We start from the raw sequence: 16,548 nt of genomic DNA, 5'->3' as shown, positions 1-16,548 counted from the left end.
GATGAGATGAGAGAAGTGGCGCATTAATATTTTTATGAATAGACAAGGTGGATCAGACAAAGATTCTGCACTTTGTAATAACAGAGTTTGGTTGGAGAAGTGGAGAGACAGAGAAAATATGGTTAATTGTGCTTTACCAACATGAACAACTGGCTTATGTCTTACGTAGTCTTATTAGTCACATTAATGACACTGCAGAGGAGGGCAGGCCTCGTGGTCTTACAGGATGAGAACTTTTTCATCACTGTAGTGGATGTGGTTTATCCTGTTCTGCACTGTGAAACTTTAACCCCTAACCCTTTAATATTGGGGAAAATACTCTGCAACTGTTTGAGAAAAACTGTGCACAGGCATTGCTTCTGCTCGATGATGATTTCATCTCCATAGAAATTAATTGGTTTTGTATATTTGGATTGTCATGCCTGTGACAAGGGTGGAGCTGCAACAGATGCACAGTCCAGCAAAAATAAAAACCATGCAGTAGAAAACAAAAAAAAAGTGTTCTTGAGGTCCACTGATGCAAACCAGTGCATCTGGCTGCCTTTGATGTGGCTGGTGATGTCCAACCACCAGAGTCCGATTAGAGCCAGTGTAGCTTTTCTGTTTAAGTTCCTATGAGATTTAGAAATCTCCATACCTATGGAAAGAAACACACAATGGGGTAAATATAAGTTAAGACATAACATATCTAAACTTTGACATTTGTATATAAATATATTAGTTGCTACTCTAATACGTAGTTCCTTTTAAGTACATAAGCTACACCTATTACTGACAGTAGGTTCAGGAATACCATATCTCTGTGTTTCAAAAGTCTAAGTAAAAGCTTAATTTAAATTTAGAAGTTTTATTTCAGAAAGGAAATGAAATTGGTAACACTTTATTTGACGCCTATTTCTATAATACATTATAACCACACTTATGAGTTTTGCAGTTATAGCACTGTTAAACTGTAGTTATAAACACATTATAAATATAGTTATAATATGTAATAATTTCCTTATAAACGTGTATAACTATCATGATAAACACTCAAAAATTATCAATAAGCATAACACATCTTAATGGCTTATAAGCTCAAGTATTAGGCTATAATAGAGTTATAATGCTCTATAATATGTTATGCTTATTGTTATAAAGCCTTATGATAATTTATGAGTGTTTGTAATGATAGTTGTACATGCTTATAAGCCAATTATAACACATTATAACTATATTTATAATGCATTATTGATGTGGGCAATGTCAGCGAGTTACTAACAATTATAACATATTATAATACCTGACCTTATAAGTCATGATAAAATGCTTTATAGTGTGTTATGATTATTGTAATAAAGCATTATGATCATTTATGAGTGTTTATAGGACGAATCGCCTTGTTGTTTACAACTACTTCCTGGTAGAAAACCAGCATGAGAACAATAGTGACGGACGAGAGTTTCGCTATATCTAATTTTTCATGTTACTATATCGCCGTTTAGACTAATCTGATGATTGTAAAGTCTATAAAACCAATGATTGGACAAACATTACTATTTATGTGTGCACATTTTTGTAATTAGTCATGGTTGTCATAGATTAGCCGGGCTAACGGTTAGCTACCTGTTTAACTTTAATAACTCAGTGACTCAATAAACGCTCCATGAAAAAATATTTTCTCCAGCGGATATCTTAGTTACAATGACTGAGCTAACTGGAGTAGTTTCATGTCGTGTCCCACAACGGGAGGGTTTTAACAGCTGACGTCCTGATGTTAGCTTAGCTACCGCCGTCAGCTTAGCTACTGTCCCTGTCAGCTGAGCCACTGATGCTTTCTAGACACTGTGATTCCCTCAAACTGAATAAATACCACACATAGCAACACAAAACACACACACAGAAATAGTAATGTTTCTTCAATCATTTCAGATTTGTCTAACCGGTGATAGGGCGTGAAAAATATGATATTATAGCTAAACTCTCGTTCGTTACTATTGATTTCATTCAAATTACGTGCTGGTTTTCTACCCGGAAGTAGAATGTAAACAACAAGGAGATTCGGTCTATAACTATAGTTATACAGTACTATAACTGCATTATAACTCATTATAATATGGTTATAATGCGTAACAGAGATAGGCGTCAAATGAAATAACAAAACAAAACACATTCTTCTGTATGATTCAGTTTGACCTCTGCTTCAAAGTTAAAACGTCCACTCTCAGACACATAAGTTTAAAAGTCAAGAGGTGCAGGCAGCAGGTGCTCACTACAGTTTGGGTAGAGTTACAAAATGTTTGCACAAGACCAAGTCCTTTCTTTGTTCCAAGTCTTAGATATTTATGTAAGAGTCAATTAATTGTGTCATAATATATGTAACCGAGTGTTTTAGTGTGTTACTCACTCGGCGTCATCAGCAGTGGGGGTGTTATAGCTCTGGAACAGCGGCTGCATAAAGAGCCCCAGTGTTCCCACCACACACACGAGGATGAAGATCCACAGGAACAGACGGTCTATCACCATGGCCACATATTTCCAGTCCTCTATGATCTGAATCCAAAACAAAGCGTTTAACCATAGCAGGTTGTGAACACTATAAAGGTGTGTGTGTATGGTATTTGTATGGTTGTGGAGCTTCCAGATGATCCAGGACACTGAATGTGTTTCAGGCTATAATTTTAACATATACTGAGAGGAAGAGAGGAAGCTCTGAAGAACCTGCCATCAGCAATTAGGCTACAGCTGCAAAACTAGTTTGTAATATTTATCAAGTGGGGGAGTTTGGGGAGAAGTGTAGAAGGGAAGGGCCTCAAATCTAGAGTGTATGAGGGGTTTTCTGATTATATCTGATATTTTCAGGAAAAGGGAGATGATTGACAGGTTGGAATAATACCACAAGGGAACAAAAGCAAATACCAAATGATTTAGGACATGGCCTGTTCCATGTCTCATCTAGCCCTGATAACCTCTTCATTTTCCTCTAATCTCCTCATTCCTCCCTATTGCATCTTTGTCATCTTCCATCTCCATAATCTGCTTTTGTGTGTCTTATCTTTCCTCATTTCATGCAATAATACATTCTACCTTTTTTTCATTCTTTAATCCTGTTTTTTTTTTTTACCAGTTTTTATCTTCTCACCCCTTCATCATTGTCTTCTGTCTTCATGTGTTCCGCAATGTATCTAACTCCGTCCACCGCCTCCTCTAGATCTGCATCCCACTGAACAGCCAAAGGCCGCCGGAAGTCCGAATATCCGCCGCCCCCATCGGGGATGTCTCCCACCCTCCAGCAAAACTTGTGGGCCAAGTCCTCGTTGACGTAGATAGAGTCAGAGTCTGTGCGGATCCCCCCAAGCCTGATGTTGGAGTACTGCTTCTTATCTGTGCAGCTCTGGGAGATGTTTTTCCCTATGTTACCCCGGTTGGCGTACTTCCGGCGGAGTTTATCACGGACGTTGGACGTGCCCGGACGCCTCATGAGGAGGAACCTGGGCAGTTGGACCAAGAAGAGACGTTTGACCCAGTCGGGCATATGGTGGGTGGACGGGGAGCGGTGGTGCACATTGAGGACGCAGACGGTGCAGACAGTGGAGAAAGTGACCAGCACCATGGTGAACATCAGGTATTTACCTAAGAGAGAGTTACAGAATGAGAGATATAAGGCCAGATAATGGAATAAATAGTTTTCTGCCTTTAATCACACTGCCCTTCATTGGTTTTTCAGTGTTTAAAGCAGAAGTAAGCAATCCGGTCGTTTGGGCTAATGCTGCGTTCCAGGCAGGCTTTTGAAACCGCAAGTTACAGCTTCAAGTCACGACTTACGACTTTGTAGCGTTCCAGGCAACCCACTCGTGTTTTTCCGACCTGTTTTGCCTGTGAAAGTCACTATAACGGCCATCTGACCCGTGAACTCGTACCAGATCGAACTGGTACGACTTCACAGGTCGGAAAAACACGAGTTACGGGTTGCCTTGAACGCACCATAACCTCTTGTCAGCCGATGGAGTTAGCAGCCCCCGCCCTCGTCATGGATCTATTGGTCCTCGTCCCTACGTCACCACATTAGGCGCATCCCTTGGCTGCACACACAGCCCTTTATGCCGTTCTCTCTCCTCATTGGATAAAACTTGTAGGATACGAGAAAAGTTTTCTCCTCGGCTCAGAGCAGAGCAGAGTGACTGACAGACCCGTGTTTCAGACCAAACACTCTATGTAAGTGATCGCCGTCGGAAGATATAACTATTTAAGACTTATATTAACACAAAAATATCGCTTACTTCTGCTTTAAATAATGGATGAATTGTAAATTGTTGTTGATAACATGTCCAACACAAGCAAAGAGCAGTCTTCGCTAAAAAATGTTGACATATTTTTGGTTTAGTTAAAGCAGATAACAGCGGCACGGCCGTTTCGGCTAATGCTGTGTTCAAGGCAGGCTTTTGAAACCGTAAGTTACAGCTTCAAGTCACAACTACGACTTGGTAGCGTCCCAGGTAACCCGTAGCTCGTGTTTTTACCGTCCTGTTGTCTGTGAAAGTTCCCTATAACGGCCACTCGTAACTTCCGACCCGTGAACTCGTACCAGATCGAACTGGTATGACTTCACAGGAAGGAAAAACACAAAGTACGAGTTTCCTTGAACGCACCATGAGTTAGCAGCCCCCGCCCTTGTCAGGCATCAATTGGTCCTCGTGCTACGTCACCACATTCACGCGCATCCCTTGGCTGCACACACAGCCCTTCATGCCGTTCTCTCCCCTCATTGGATAACACTTGTATCCCACAAGGAAAATTTTCTCCTCGGGTTACAGCAGAGCAGAGTGACGGAGAGACTCGTGTTTAGGCTGAAATACTTCATGTAAGTGATTGCTGACAGAAAATAGGACTATTTAGGACTTATATTAACAAAAACATTCCACTGATATCTGCTTTAAGTTTTTTCCTCATTCTTGAATTTGTACAAATGATTTCCCCTACTCTAAACAGACAAACATAAACATGACCAACCGATGAGTGGCACTGCCAGAGAGGTGGGTGGCACTATCTTCGATATCAGCAGCAGGAACACAGTGAGGGCCAGCAGAACCGAGATGCACAGCGTCATCTTCTCCCCACAGTCCGACGGCAGGTAGAACACCAGGATGGCCAGCGATGTGATCAGCACGCAGGGGATGATCAGGTTAATGGTGTAGAAAAGCGGCTTCCTCCTAATCACAAAATCGTAGGTGATGTCCAGGTAGGTGATGTCGTTGGGGTCCTCATTTTTGCGTGCCGGGAGCGACACGATGTCCCACTCTCCGCTGGGCGTGAAATCATCACGACTGGCAAAGTCACTGGTGAGGATCAGGTCCACCTCTGTGTGGTCGTAGGTCCAGGAGCGGAACTTGAGAGTGCAGTTCTGCTGGTCGAAGGGGAAGTGCTGCACCTCGATGGCACAGGCCGACTTGTAGATTGCTGGGGGGAGCCAAAAAATGTCCCCTGTGTTGGAGACTACAGCGTTGCAATAAAAGGAGACCTCATAGACTCCATCAGCACTGTGTTTGGAGAAGATGTAAGATTAAAGATCACCTGCGATACACTTTACAATGAATTAAAATAATTCATCATCATTTAGATCATTTAGGAAACATTAACGTACAACTCAATGCAGTTTGTTGTTGTTGCTGCTGTAGCTCAATTTTTGGATAGAACTGGCTAGCTAGCTTCACTTCCATTCATTTTGCTAAACTAGACTAAAGAGCTCCTTTCTTTGGCTTCATATTAAATCTTCTCATCAAACTCACCAAGAAAGTGAAAAAGTCTATTTCACAAAATATCACTTGGTTCCTTTAAAAACATCTGAGCTCTGAAGACCGTTTCCCCCTTTACAGCAGCGGTTAATAACCAGACAAGCCTAAGTGTTCCCTCGTGATGGGCTGAAGTGATAATAAACAGATTATTCACTAATCCCCTGCATTTCGGCAAAAAGAGGTTTGTTAAAGAAAAATTAAAGGAGAAAATTCAGAACATTTTTCCAGATAGAAAGAACAGGCTTATTTTAGCCATAGATTCCTCTTGTAAAGCCTGGATGGTAATGTCTGCAAACCTCTTAATATTGTTAAATGATACACTGAAATTCCATTAATAGCACAATGTAATCCATTAATACAAGATCACACATATACAGGCTATTCATATTTTTCATTACACTGACAGTCAAACAACATAATTATACAACCTAATCACTTAAATTAAACACTTAAAAACTGGTCTTCTCTTTGTGGGGCGACATGTACGTACTTGTTGTAGAGCACTATATCAGGAAGCCATATGTGTTTTGATGGTATTCGTAGTTTCTTGATGCCTTCATACTTGTCTGGGTCCCATCTAAGCCTGTAGTCATTCCACTCCTGTGCAGAGAGAGTTCACAAACCCCATTACTGACAAACACACCCACATACTGTACAAACTGTACACGGTGAACTCAGCAGTGACAAAGACTGTACTGTACCTGAAACAGCCATAAGTTGGTGGTCATGATTTGCTCCCTTTCATTCTGCAAGAAAACACCAGTCAAGTCAATCAGGCAATGTGTATAATTCCCATAATATATATAATATTGTACTCAACAGTAGAGTTGAGTTGTATCATCATAATGTTGTGTAGTGGCGGTGGTTTTAGCGAGACTCACTAAAGGTCAAATCCAAATATCAAAGTGTGCCTTCAGGGGTAGGACACAATATCACAAAGAGTCTTGGGCAAGATTACATAGCCTACCTTACAACACCTTATAAATGTCACAAAGTTAGATAGAGCTGAACTGCAGTTTTGTGTCCACTCCGAGTAAATATGTATGCTAGAAAGAAAGAAGAGAAATATAGTGGCTACAAGCTGCAGCTGCAGAGTTTAAGACTTATTTCAGATGTTAAATAGGTCCAGTGAAATGCTTCACAGTGCATCTAACTAAAAGCAGAAGTAAGCGATCCGGTGGTTTTGGCTAACTTCTTGTCAGCCGATGGAGTTAGCAGTCCCCGCCCTCGTCCCTACGTCACCACATTCATGCACATCCCTTGGCTGCACACACAGAGAGGACCGCCCCTTTATGCCGTTCTCTCTCCTCATTGGATAAAGGTTGTAGGATACAAGGAAAGTTTTCTCCTCGGCTTACAGCAGAGCAGAGTGACTGACAGACCCGTGTTTCAGACCAAACACTCTATATAAGTGATTAACACAAATATTCCGCTTACTTCTGCTTTAAAGAGGAACTAAACCCCTAAACCACTTTTTTCTGCTGAAAACAATTATATTTGGGTATAAGGTAGTGCAGTTGATTCTGGTCCAACTTTTGACATTTTAGTCAAAATATTTCAATTTGGTGTATTTTGTAGTAAAAATGTAGAGTGACTGCCCTCTATGGGTTGAAACACGGCTATTACAATCGAATTTTTCTATTGGCTGAGATGGAGGCAGATGACGTTTTGGAGGCAGCTTTCGTCACCGGCCACCAGCTCCCCGGCCAATCAGCACCGGCTGCTGCCTGCCGCTAACGGTTGCTAGGCACTCTAGCTGCTCTGCTGCGGCTAACGGCTGCTAACAGCTGCCTGAATGGGAATCGTTAGTGCGGCCGGCGCTAACGAGCCGTTAACGAGCTAACGAGCCGGCGGATCGGCTGTAGATGCTGTGTCACGACTCTGGCGTCCTCTCCTAGTAGTGTCCACGCTACTACGGTGCTGTTAGAGTCGCTCGTTAGTAGCTTGTTAGCGCTAGCAGAACTAAGTGTCGATGTGTGTTTATTGCTTTTTTTTCTCTTTTGTGTGATTTCGCGGGTGTGAATGGGGCGCGGGGGGGGGGGGGGGGTCGGAGAGTGCTCCTGTAGTCCCGCCCATAATCAAGGCATTTTTTGAATTTCAAGCTTAGAGCACGTCATCCAAAACTGAGGGGTTTAGTTCCCCTTTAAGTTGTCTTGGGAAATCATGTATAACTTTGCACAGTAATGTGATATGTAATGTAATAATCTAAGTTGATATCTGTGTGTTGAGTTGACAGTACAGTAGCTACCTGATAGCGCAAAACAGTTTAGTTTCTGTTTTATTTTGAAGTTCTGTGTTTTCCAATGTGTCATGGTCTGTGTATTTGTCATGTATTTAACCTCAGTGTCTCCCTGTTCATTGTTTGTTTTTGTCCTCGTGGTTCAAGTCAAGTGTGTAAAAATAAAGCCTTTTGTTCGTGAATAGCCTGCATTTGGGTCCTGCATTCCTACAAAACCTGACACAAGTATAGTAACGGCGCTTTTTATTACCAGTAATGGTAACAGCGTTCTAACGGGGAAACAGTAACTTTATTGATTACTTGTTACTTTTTTAAAAAGTAGTGCTGCTAGTAACGCTGTTTATTTGTAACACCGTTATTCCCATCACTGGTGTTGGGGTGATAGTTTGGTAGCTACCTGATAGCTCAGTGCAGAGGCAGAGGTGTGAGGAATGTGGGGTCACATGACCTTCAAAGTTGTAACATTAGCCTACATGTTGTGTCTCCTTAGCAGGTTAGCAAACCAGCAAACATCAAGCTAGGTGTTTATGATTCATGAATACCAGAGGTGGGGGCCTGAGTTACATGACTTCAGGTCAGGCCGGAGTTACAAATATAAGGACCAGAGACTTAGACTCAGGGTCTCCCCTCCCTAAAGCAGAACATGCACTGTGTAGAAGTAGGGCCTCACATTTGTGCATAGGGCAGCATTTTGAGCAATATGTGCAAATTAAGCAATTGAATTGAAGAGCACCAAGTGAGGCAAGAGAGCAACAAGAGCTGTGGTCTGACAACACACACATCACTGATTTTTTAAATTTTAAATTCTGCTCAGGGCTCTAATTCGGCCTGAGGCAGCCCTGCTTGGACTTTGATTTTAGTTCTGTAAGTTTTTTTTTAGATGTTGAGATGTTGAAAAGTAACATTTAGTTTTTGAAACATGACAGGGTAATTTCTAATGTGTTGCCCACAGACCTGGCAATCTAGTGGGAAGCAACGGACGAGCAGAAGCCAGCACAAGAGGAAGCCACTACGACAAACATTAGGCATAATTCGCCTCATTATTATAATTATGTCCACCACATAGTTACTTTTGTGTGTGTGTTTGTCACAAGGATTACACAAAAAGCACTGGACAGATTTGCAGTGAAGCTGCAGGACAGATTTGGCCTGAGCCAGGAAAGAACTCATTCAGTCTTGGTGTGGATCCAATCCAGAACTGGATCCAGGATTTTTTCATTTGGCAGAGGCAACAATAATAAAGAATAATAATAGGACTGAAAATATATAATGATATACACTTATAATAATTGCAGCATTGGTTGGCTTAGTCACAGATCCCGACTCTACAAAGCCACAAATCATACATAAATCAATACTGATGATTTATGACTGTAACAGTGAAACTTAGCTTTTCGTGAACACTATCTTTTATCTGAGGTAAACATGGAGACTGGTTGATCTTCAGAATTGTGTATATGATTTGTCTTGTTTTGCTTTTCAGAGTTCACTTGAGACTAAGACTAAGGGGTACGACTTGAGATTTGCGGTTTGCATTCAGATGACTTCCTCCCACCTGTGTCTGCTAAATACCCTCAAACCATGGCTGTTAAATCAAGGTGTTAAACCACACTGCCTCCTGTGTCTGCTTCCAAGTGTGAAACAGTGAATGTGTGTGTGATGGGTTCAGAGTTGCTGGAAAGTGATTTTGACAGAGTGTGGCTGAGTAACACCTAGTGTACCGTAATGTGACTAAATATGTCCAGGACCGACTACACCTCTAAACAAGGTGAAGACTTGAGTGTAATGGATGTTTCAAATTCCTCTGATACCTCTACAGTGTGTTTTCATCTTGTTTGTTGGCACACCGGTCTGCCACAGCCTTGGAAAGCCTTTGCTCCAGTGAATTAAAGCGTGTTAGTTCAGAGAGTTCATGGCACACACTGAATAACAGGAAGAAGTCAATATTCCAAAAACATGGATGAGCCAGAGATGGATTTCTTTAAATAAAATAAATCAAAAGAAGGAAAAGTTCAACAAATATCTACCTATCCATTTTGTAAATGACTTTTCCATGAGACTGGGGTGAAGTTGGTGTGTATCCCACAGAGAGGGACAGACTGCAGGGGTGCTGCACACCCAAGACAGGTCAACTGTCTATCACAGGGATAACTCAAAGAGACAGACAAACAGGTTCAGACCCATCCACACCTGCAGGCAACAGACAGCCACCCACCAGTGCCTCTAACCTGCATGTTTTTATACTCTGGCAGGATGATAAATTATTATTTTGTTTTTATTATATAGGACAAAATAATGTAATATTTATTCAGTGCTTTTTAAAATATCCACAAAGCTAAAGGGAGACCAGGCCAAGTTACTGTAGTGAAGCAGGTATAACACAAAGTTTAATTAAAGCGATTACATAGTGTAGATGGAGCTTTTTTCAAACAAGTCATCAAGCATATCTGTGATGCTGTCTCTGTTGGGTTAATGATGACCACGACACCAGATTAGCAGGCGTATAATGTTTGTTATGAGGTCATGCAGGAATGCAATGCAATTTTTATAGGCAAACTGCATGTGCAGGATGACCCAGTATACTCAGGGACTTTAATAAGTAAACTGGACAAGACTTGCTAGGGGCTTTTGAAGATGTGAATCCAAGTTGTCGGGTCTAGGTGAGAAAACAAAACAAAACAAAGCAAAACAAAAAAAAAGGTCCCAGGGTGAACTCAGTGTGGGTGGGAGATTTGCAGAGGTGTCATTTGTGCACCGTGGTCCAGCTCATATACTATTCTTATGTCTGCTAACAAACCCCACCAGTACTCATTTAATCTAATCATCAAATGGGGGATACATCACTTTATTAAAGGGATAGTTCAACATTTTGGCAAATTGGCCCATTGCCATAATCTCTATAGTCATAGCAGTAGGTTCGTTACCTTTACTTGTTGGTGCAAGCTGTTTTTAGAACAGCGGAGCAGAGCCACGAGCTGCTCAGAGCTACGCTACGGAGGCTACAGACTGCTTGCCAAAAAACTGCCCCTGACAGGAACGCGCATCAGCGGTTTTGCATGAATTTACCTCGAAAACAACTCTGTCTCGTAACGTTCCGTTATTATCTCATAAAGTGGTGAATGTGCAGGTCACAACTTGTCCACTAGAGCATTTTGGAGTTGTTGGATGAGTTTGATTTCTTGGTTTCCTTCATTGAAGGTTTCAATGGTTTCCTTCATTGAAGGTTTCGATGGTTTCCTTCATTGAAGGAAACCAAGAAATTCCATTAGCCTCCGTAGCGTAGCTCTGAGCAGCTCACAGCTCTGCTCCGCCGTTCTAAAAATAGCTTGCACCAACAATTAAAGGTAATGAACCTGGGGCGGTGCGTGGTGCAGTGGTTAAAGCGGCCGCCCCATGTAGAGGCTACAGTCCTCAACGTAGGCGTCCCCGGTTCGAGTCCCGCGTCGGGCAGACCTTTCCTGCATGTCATTCCCCCTCTCTCTGCCTCCCCCTTTCCTGTCTATCTCACCGTGCTGTCGAATAAAGCCAAAAAAATATACTTAAAAAAAAAAAAGGTAACGAACCTACTTATGGCAATGGGCCACTTTGCCAAAATGTTGAACTATGCCTTTAACAATACCTGCTGGTGTTTAAGTCTCAGGATCTGATTTTGTATAATTATGAATACAAATGTGCATGTTTGTGTATTTAAATTGACTTACCACGCTGATAAGCTGAGACAGAGACACCTGTATGGAGATGGTGACCTGCTGGCTCTTATTGACAGCAGGTCGGATGAGTTTGTTGTAGCGCTCCGGACCCAACAGGTAGTTCACCAGCCGCTCCTCAGCATTCTCTGCCCTGCTGCCTACAAGAAAAGACACATGTGCAGAATATATGCTTTAAAACGTACCTCTATACTGCTCTGTTGGGAAGGAACGTTGTCAGTAAGCCAAACATAAATGTCCTAATTAAATAAAGGCCACGTGTTTGTCCAATAGCAGAAGAGGTTGTGCAATTTCCTTTCAGTGTTACTTTGAATATAAAAATGTCACCACAGCCTGTGCGTGGTTGCAGCTCCAAGCTTGATATTCTCTCTGTCACAGTATGTTTTCAGTCCAGTGGTGTCATCATGAATGATGAACAATAAACAAGTTGGCTGTAAATGAAGTCAATTTACCAAAGGGTATTAAGGCTGAATCATGTATGCTCGGTAATTTTGAGTGTGTGTGGGTTTGTGTGTGTGTGTGTATGTGCATTTTGCAGTCTCACGCTTTACTGCAGGGTTTCAGAGCAAGAGCACAAACAAAAATGCAGTCATGCATCCATCCCTGTGAGAGGATCCCTGAAGCTTTGTGTTTCCTCAGCCCTAAATTATTGGTTATGTAAAAGTGATTGTATGAATAAGTCAAAAGCAAAATGCTTTTGACCCACTCTCTTGGCTTCCGCAGCCATTATGTCTACATTGTCAAACAAACTGACAACAGCGCAGAGAGCGTTTAATATCTGGACTGCTTCACCCCCTCTGTGCCACATGAATTGTCTGTTTTTGTAAGATTACATGCAGGGAAGGCTGACTGAGCATAGATGTTCTCCCGTCAGCAGCACTCATGCTGCTTCATGTTTTCATGTCACTGTTAACACTGATGTTTTTCAGCTGTTTGGAAGGGGAGAGGAGGAAGAGACTCTATTAGAGCTGAATGTAAACTCTTCAGTCTGCAGATTATTGTAACCTGAGGATACAGGATGTCTCATTAAGTGAGAACCTGAAGAACATGTTAATGTGACAGAAGGATGTTGGTGAAACTGAAGGTTGATTTAATCTGACGTGGCCACAGTGCAGCTGCATGTCCTCTTTTAAGAACATGAGTGGTTATTTGTTAGATTAGATAAGATTACAGTGTAATATGTTGTATATACAGGACATAAACAAAGAAGTTGTGTGTGTTGGAGCCTTTTGGAGGATCATTCATGCAAAGAATCGGACAGATATTATAACTTGCTGACTAAAGAACCTGAGAGTTCTTGTTTTTTTTAACACAATCCTAGTATGATGTGTTCGCACTAATTGACAGGTATCAATGTCTGCACTCTCCACCAGGTTGGATTGCCCATTTGCTAATTAGCCAGTAAGTGTCTTAGCCTTGGGTTAAGCCTTGGAGTAGGATTTGGATCCCCATTAGCTGTTAGTCATGCAACAGCTCTTCCTGGGGTCCATGTTAAAACACGCATATAAATCCAAATAACAATAATATTTTACATGAATATACATGAATACAACATTGACCCTGTGACAAACAAATGTTTACACATGAGCACAACACAGAGAATGAAAAAGCTGTGAAAAATATACACACTTCTGTCTTGTGATTTCAATGTCACCACCATTAAATTTCCAACTTGTGGTTTGATTTATGTTTACTTCTTTAAATTAGGTAATGATGATCTTTAATGTGCCCTACAAGCTCTTGTTTAATAGTTTGGTAGACTGGAGCAAGTCTCATATGCTTGTTAGGGCCACGGGCAATCGCACCGGGCACTGGTCCCAACAGCTATGAAATAGCTGCAGGGACCAGTGCCCTGTGGTTACAGCTCCTCCATATCAGTGCTTATAGAAAGATGATCATGTGTCTGATGTATCTCTGTCTTGACCTTAAGATCGTGGGTTTGATTCCCATGTTGACAGAGATGGCACAACCCGCAGTAGCTCCCGTGGCCCATTCAAAATTTCCCGAGTGGAAATTTTCTAGTTTGCTTTATTATTGAAAGTTAGGGGAGGAGACTGAACACTGATCATCCTCTTTGATTAGCTTGGTTTATCATAAATAGGAACCAAGGGGCTGTATAGGTTAAATCCAATGCTTGTAAAGCTCAGTGTCTGATTTATACAAATCTGATTTGGATGACTATATCTTGCATTATTAGTGTACTTCTCAGTGGTACACTGTATTTACAGTAAAAAAAATAAATAAAATAAAATAAAATAAACACTATTATAATGTGCAGGCTCTCCTCTTTGTGTTTTTAATCTCTATGTGTTTCAGCAGTAAATGATCAGGCTGGTGGCAACCATCATAGCATAGTGCAAAGCCTGGTCAGAGCGACAGGCCTTCAGGGAAACACAAACACTCAAAACAACATGGCGGAAGACACAGGGAAGTGCTATGCGCCCTCTTGGTGTATTACATCATTTCAATAATTTAGACCTGTTCTTGAGGGTATCATTGCTTTGATGGATGCTGCAGAATAATCCGTGACTATGTTACCTGTCATACCTGATCTCTGTCAGTGTCCTGCTGTTCCTGTAGAGCGGATATGAACAGCGATGATCCTGATATGGTTTTTCGCCTTGTTCATTTTTGGGGGGGGTTTTTGTTTTTTTTCGAAGCCCAACAACGTCTACAAGCTTTATTTCATGGGTAAAGGATGGAAAACCCAACAGTCCATGAAACACAGGCTCGGGTTGGTGAAAGGAAGTTCCCATTTTGAGGTGTTCTGCTTAAAGACACTAGACAGGTTTCTCTTTGTGGTCGAAAAAATAGCCCTCTGTAAATTATTCAAAGAACCCATCTGCTGGTACTTACAAGTATTTTCAGCGTGCGGACATCACACACAGATTTAAAACCCTCAGAGCTAAAAATTGTTGTGAGGAGAATTGTGACTACTTTTGATTCAAAAACTCAGACACAACAAAGACGTACCACATCCCCTCTTTTAGGGAAACACGGTGGTCCTCTGAGTCTGTTTGTGTCTTCTTTTTTTCTCCCATTTTTGTTCAAGTGATGATTTACGTATAATCAGTGTGAATTAGATTTCATAGAATACAATGACAGCTCATGAGATATTTGCAACTAAAGATTTGTTCATGCTGTAAAAGAAAACTTAAATACCAAACATCACTCAGCAACACAAGGTGATGTCCTCAATATTATAGCAGTTTAGGTCCTACACATACACATACATTACACACTTATGTACTGTAAGGCTTCATATATTACAGTAAACATGGATATTTCTGGTAAAGACAAATGTCATTTCAGTTTTTAGTAGAATAATTATGTCTCTGAGATACAGTAAAATTGTCAAATGTTTAGGATTATGCTATGACAAATTCAAGTTTTTTTTACTGTAAATTACTTAGCTAAATAGTCCAGAAAAATATTTCAAATACTAAACCATTTCAACATATAGAGAATCACCTGTTCTTACACAGCAAAGAACTTCTAGGTGAGTGGTGTCTCAGTTAAAAGCTAAGAGAAGGAGTAAGAAAGATGCAAGAACGATTAAAGGTCAAGTTTAAAGTCTCATTCACTAGTGTCTCCTTTAATGTGAGCTGCACGTGACTGTCAGAGAAACTTCTTGTCTGTGTGTGTATGTGTGTGTGTGTGTGTGTGTGTGTGTGTGTGTGTGTGTGTGTGTGTGTGTGTGTGTGTGTGTGTGTGTGTGTGTGTGTGTGTGTGTGTGTGTGTGTGTGTGTGTGAGAGAGAGAGAGAGAGAGAGAGAGAGGCTGGATTGATGTTTTGATGTCTTAATCACAGAACCTCATTCAAAGTTAACAAAGAAAATGAAGGGGAAGAAACTTTTTTTTTCTAACAGTAGACTATATTTTCATCCTATCACACCATCACACTCGTCTGGTAGAAACATGAGTAATATCAAGCAACTTACTAGTGATAGAGAGGATGAAGAACAGGAGCAGAGTGTTGGTAGTCATCTCCTCTCTTCTTCCCTGGACAAACTCTCTACTTTTCCCGGATGCTCCTCCACACAAGAGAAATAAGATCATCGGCGCACAGACTCCGTCGTGTGACAGCGGCCGAGCCCTTCACCTCCAGCCTCAGCTGTCCGCTCAGTTGTTGCGTAGATAGCAGCTATGATAGAGAGCTTATCTGTAGGAAATGTTTATTCACCAGAGACAACATGTTGGTCGTTTCTTTTACAGCCTAGTACTACAGGAGCCGGGCTGCTCATGGTGCGCATCCGCCTCGGCCACTAACCAGCAGTTTAAAACGCTCTCGAGCCAAATCCAACAATGTCAAATGAGCGCGAGCTGATGTTGTCCACACAGAATAAAAGATAATCGCTCAACTTCTGCCTCTCAGGATGGAAAGCACCGGCGCTCACCTGCGCTGAGTTCGCGCTCTCTCCACCGCCAAAGCGCACACAAGTTCTTGGTGCGTAAAAGAAAGAAAGTGGCGCAACTCAAAGTTCAGGGTGCGCCTCCGGGGGGTGCGTGGCTTCCTCGGGGTAACTAATACTGCTCCAGTTCTAATGTCCTCAAAGAGCTATTTCCCATGAAACTCGCAGAGAGCGGAGGAGAAGCCGGAGAGAGAAGCAGCCGCAGCAGGAGGAGGAGGAGGAGGAGGAAGAGGGGAGGGGTGTGTGTACGGTTTGAGCCCCTTGAGTGGGAAACACTCGCGTCACGCGGGCTTGGACTGATGTTCAACTGCCGGTCCGCACTGGCCCCTGTTCGATGCTTTGAAGAGAAACGACACACACACACACACACACACACACACACACACACACACACACACACACACACACACACACACACAC

The 16,548-nt window shown here is 41.9% G+C and overlaps 1 protein-coding gene across 1 annotated transcript; it reads right to left on the bottom strand.

Moving 5' to 3' along the window:
• Positions 1 to 304: 304 nt before the first annotated feature.
• Positions 305 to 16,048, bottom strand: LOC146991345 (neuronal acetylcholine receptor subunit beta-2-like). Its single transcript, XM_085761907.1, has 8 exons — positions 15,658 to 16,048; positions 11,712 to 11,857; positions 6,473 to 6,517; positions 6,262 to 6,371; positions 4,990 to 5,516; positions 3,122 to 3,612; positions 2,387 to 2,532; positions 305 to 637 (listed from the first exon to the last, which is right to left on the bottom strand). The coding sequence occupies exons 1-8, from the start codon at positions 15,773 to 15,775 to the stop codon at positions 622 to 624; spliced, it is 1,599 nt and encodes a 532-aa protein (XP_085618033.1). The 5' UTR covers positions 15,776 to 16,048; the 3' UTR covers positions 305 to 621.
• Positions 16,049 to 16,548: the final 500 nt, after the last annotated feature.

This window comes from Trachurus japonicus, chromosome 1 (genome assembly GCF_045865225.1).
Source record: "Trachurus japonicus isolate A0001 chromosome 1, Traja_1.0".
Taxonomy (NCBI): domain Eukaryota; kingdom Metazoa; phylum Chordata; class Actinopteri; order Carangiformes; family Carangidae; genus Trachurus; species Trachurus japonicus.
This window is presented reverse-complemented; position numbering and strand designations above follow the sequence as displayed.

Coding starts and splice junctions, on each gene's coding strand:
- LOC146991345 (XM_085761907.1), bottom strand. CDS start 15,775: ATGATCTTATTTCTCTTGTGTGGAGGAGCATCCGGGAAAAGTAGAGAG. Junction 6,518..11,711: donor TGTCTCAGCTTATCAGCGTG/GTAAGTCAATTT, acceptor GTTTTCTTGCAG/AATGAAAGGGAGCAAATCAT. Junction 2,533..3,121: donor CAGAAGACAATGATGAAGGG/GTGAGAAGATAA, acceptor TTTTGGATTCAG/ATCATAGAGGACTGGAAATA.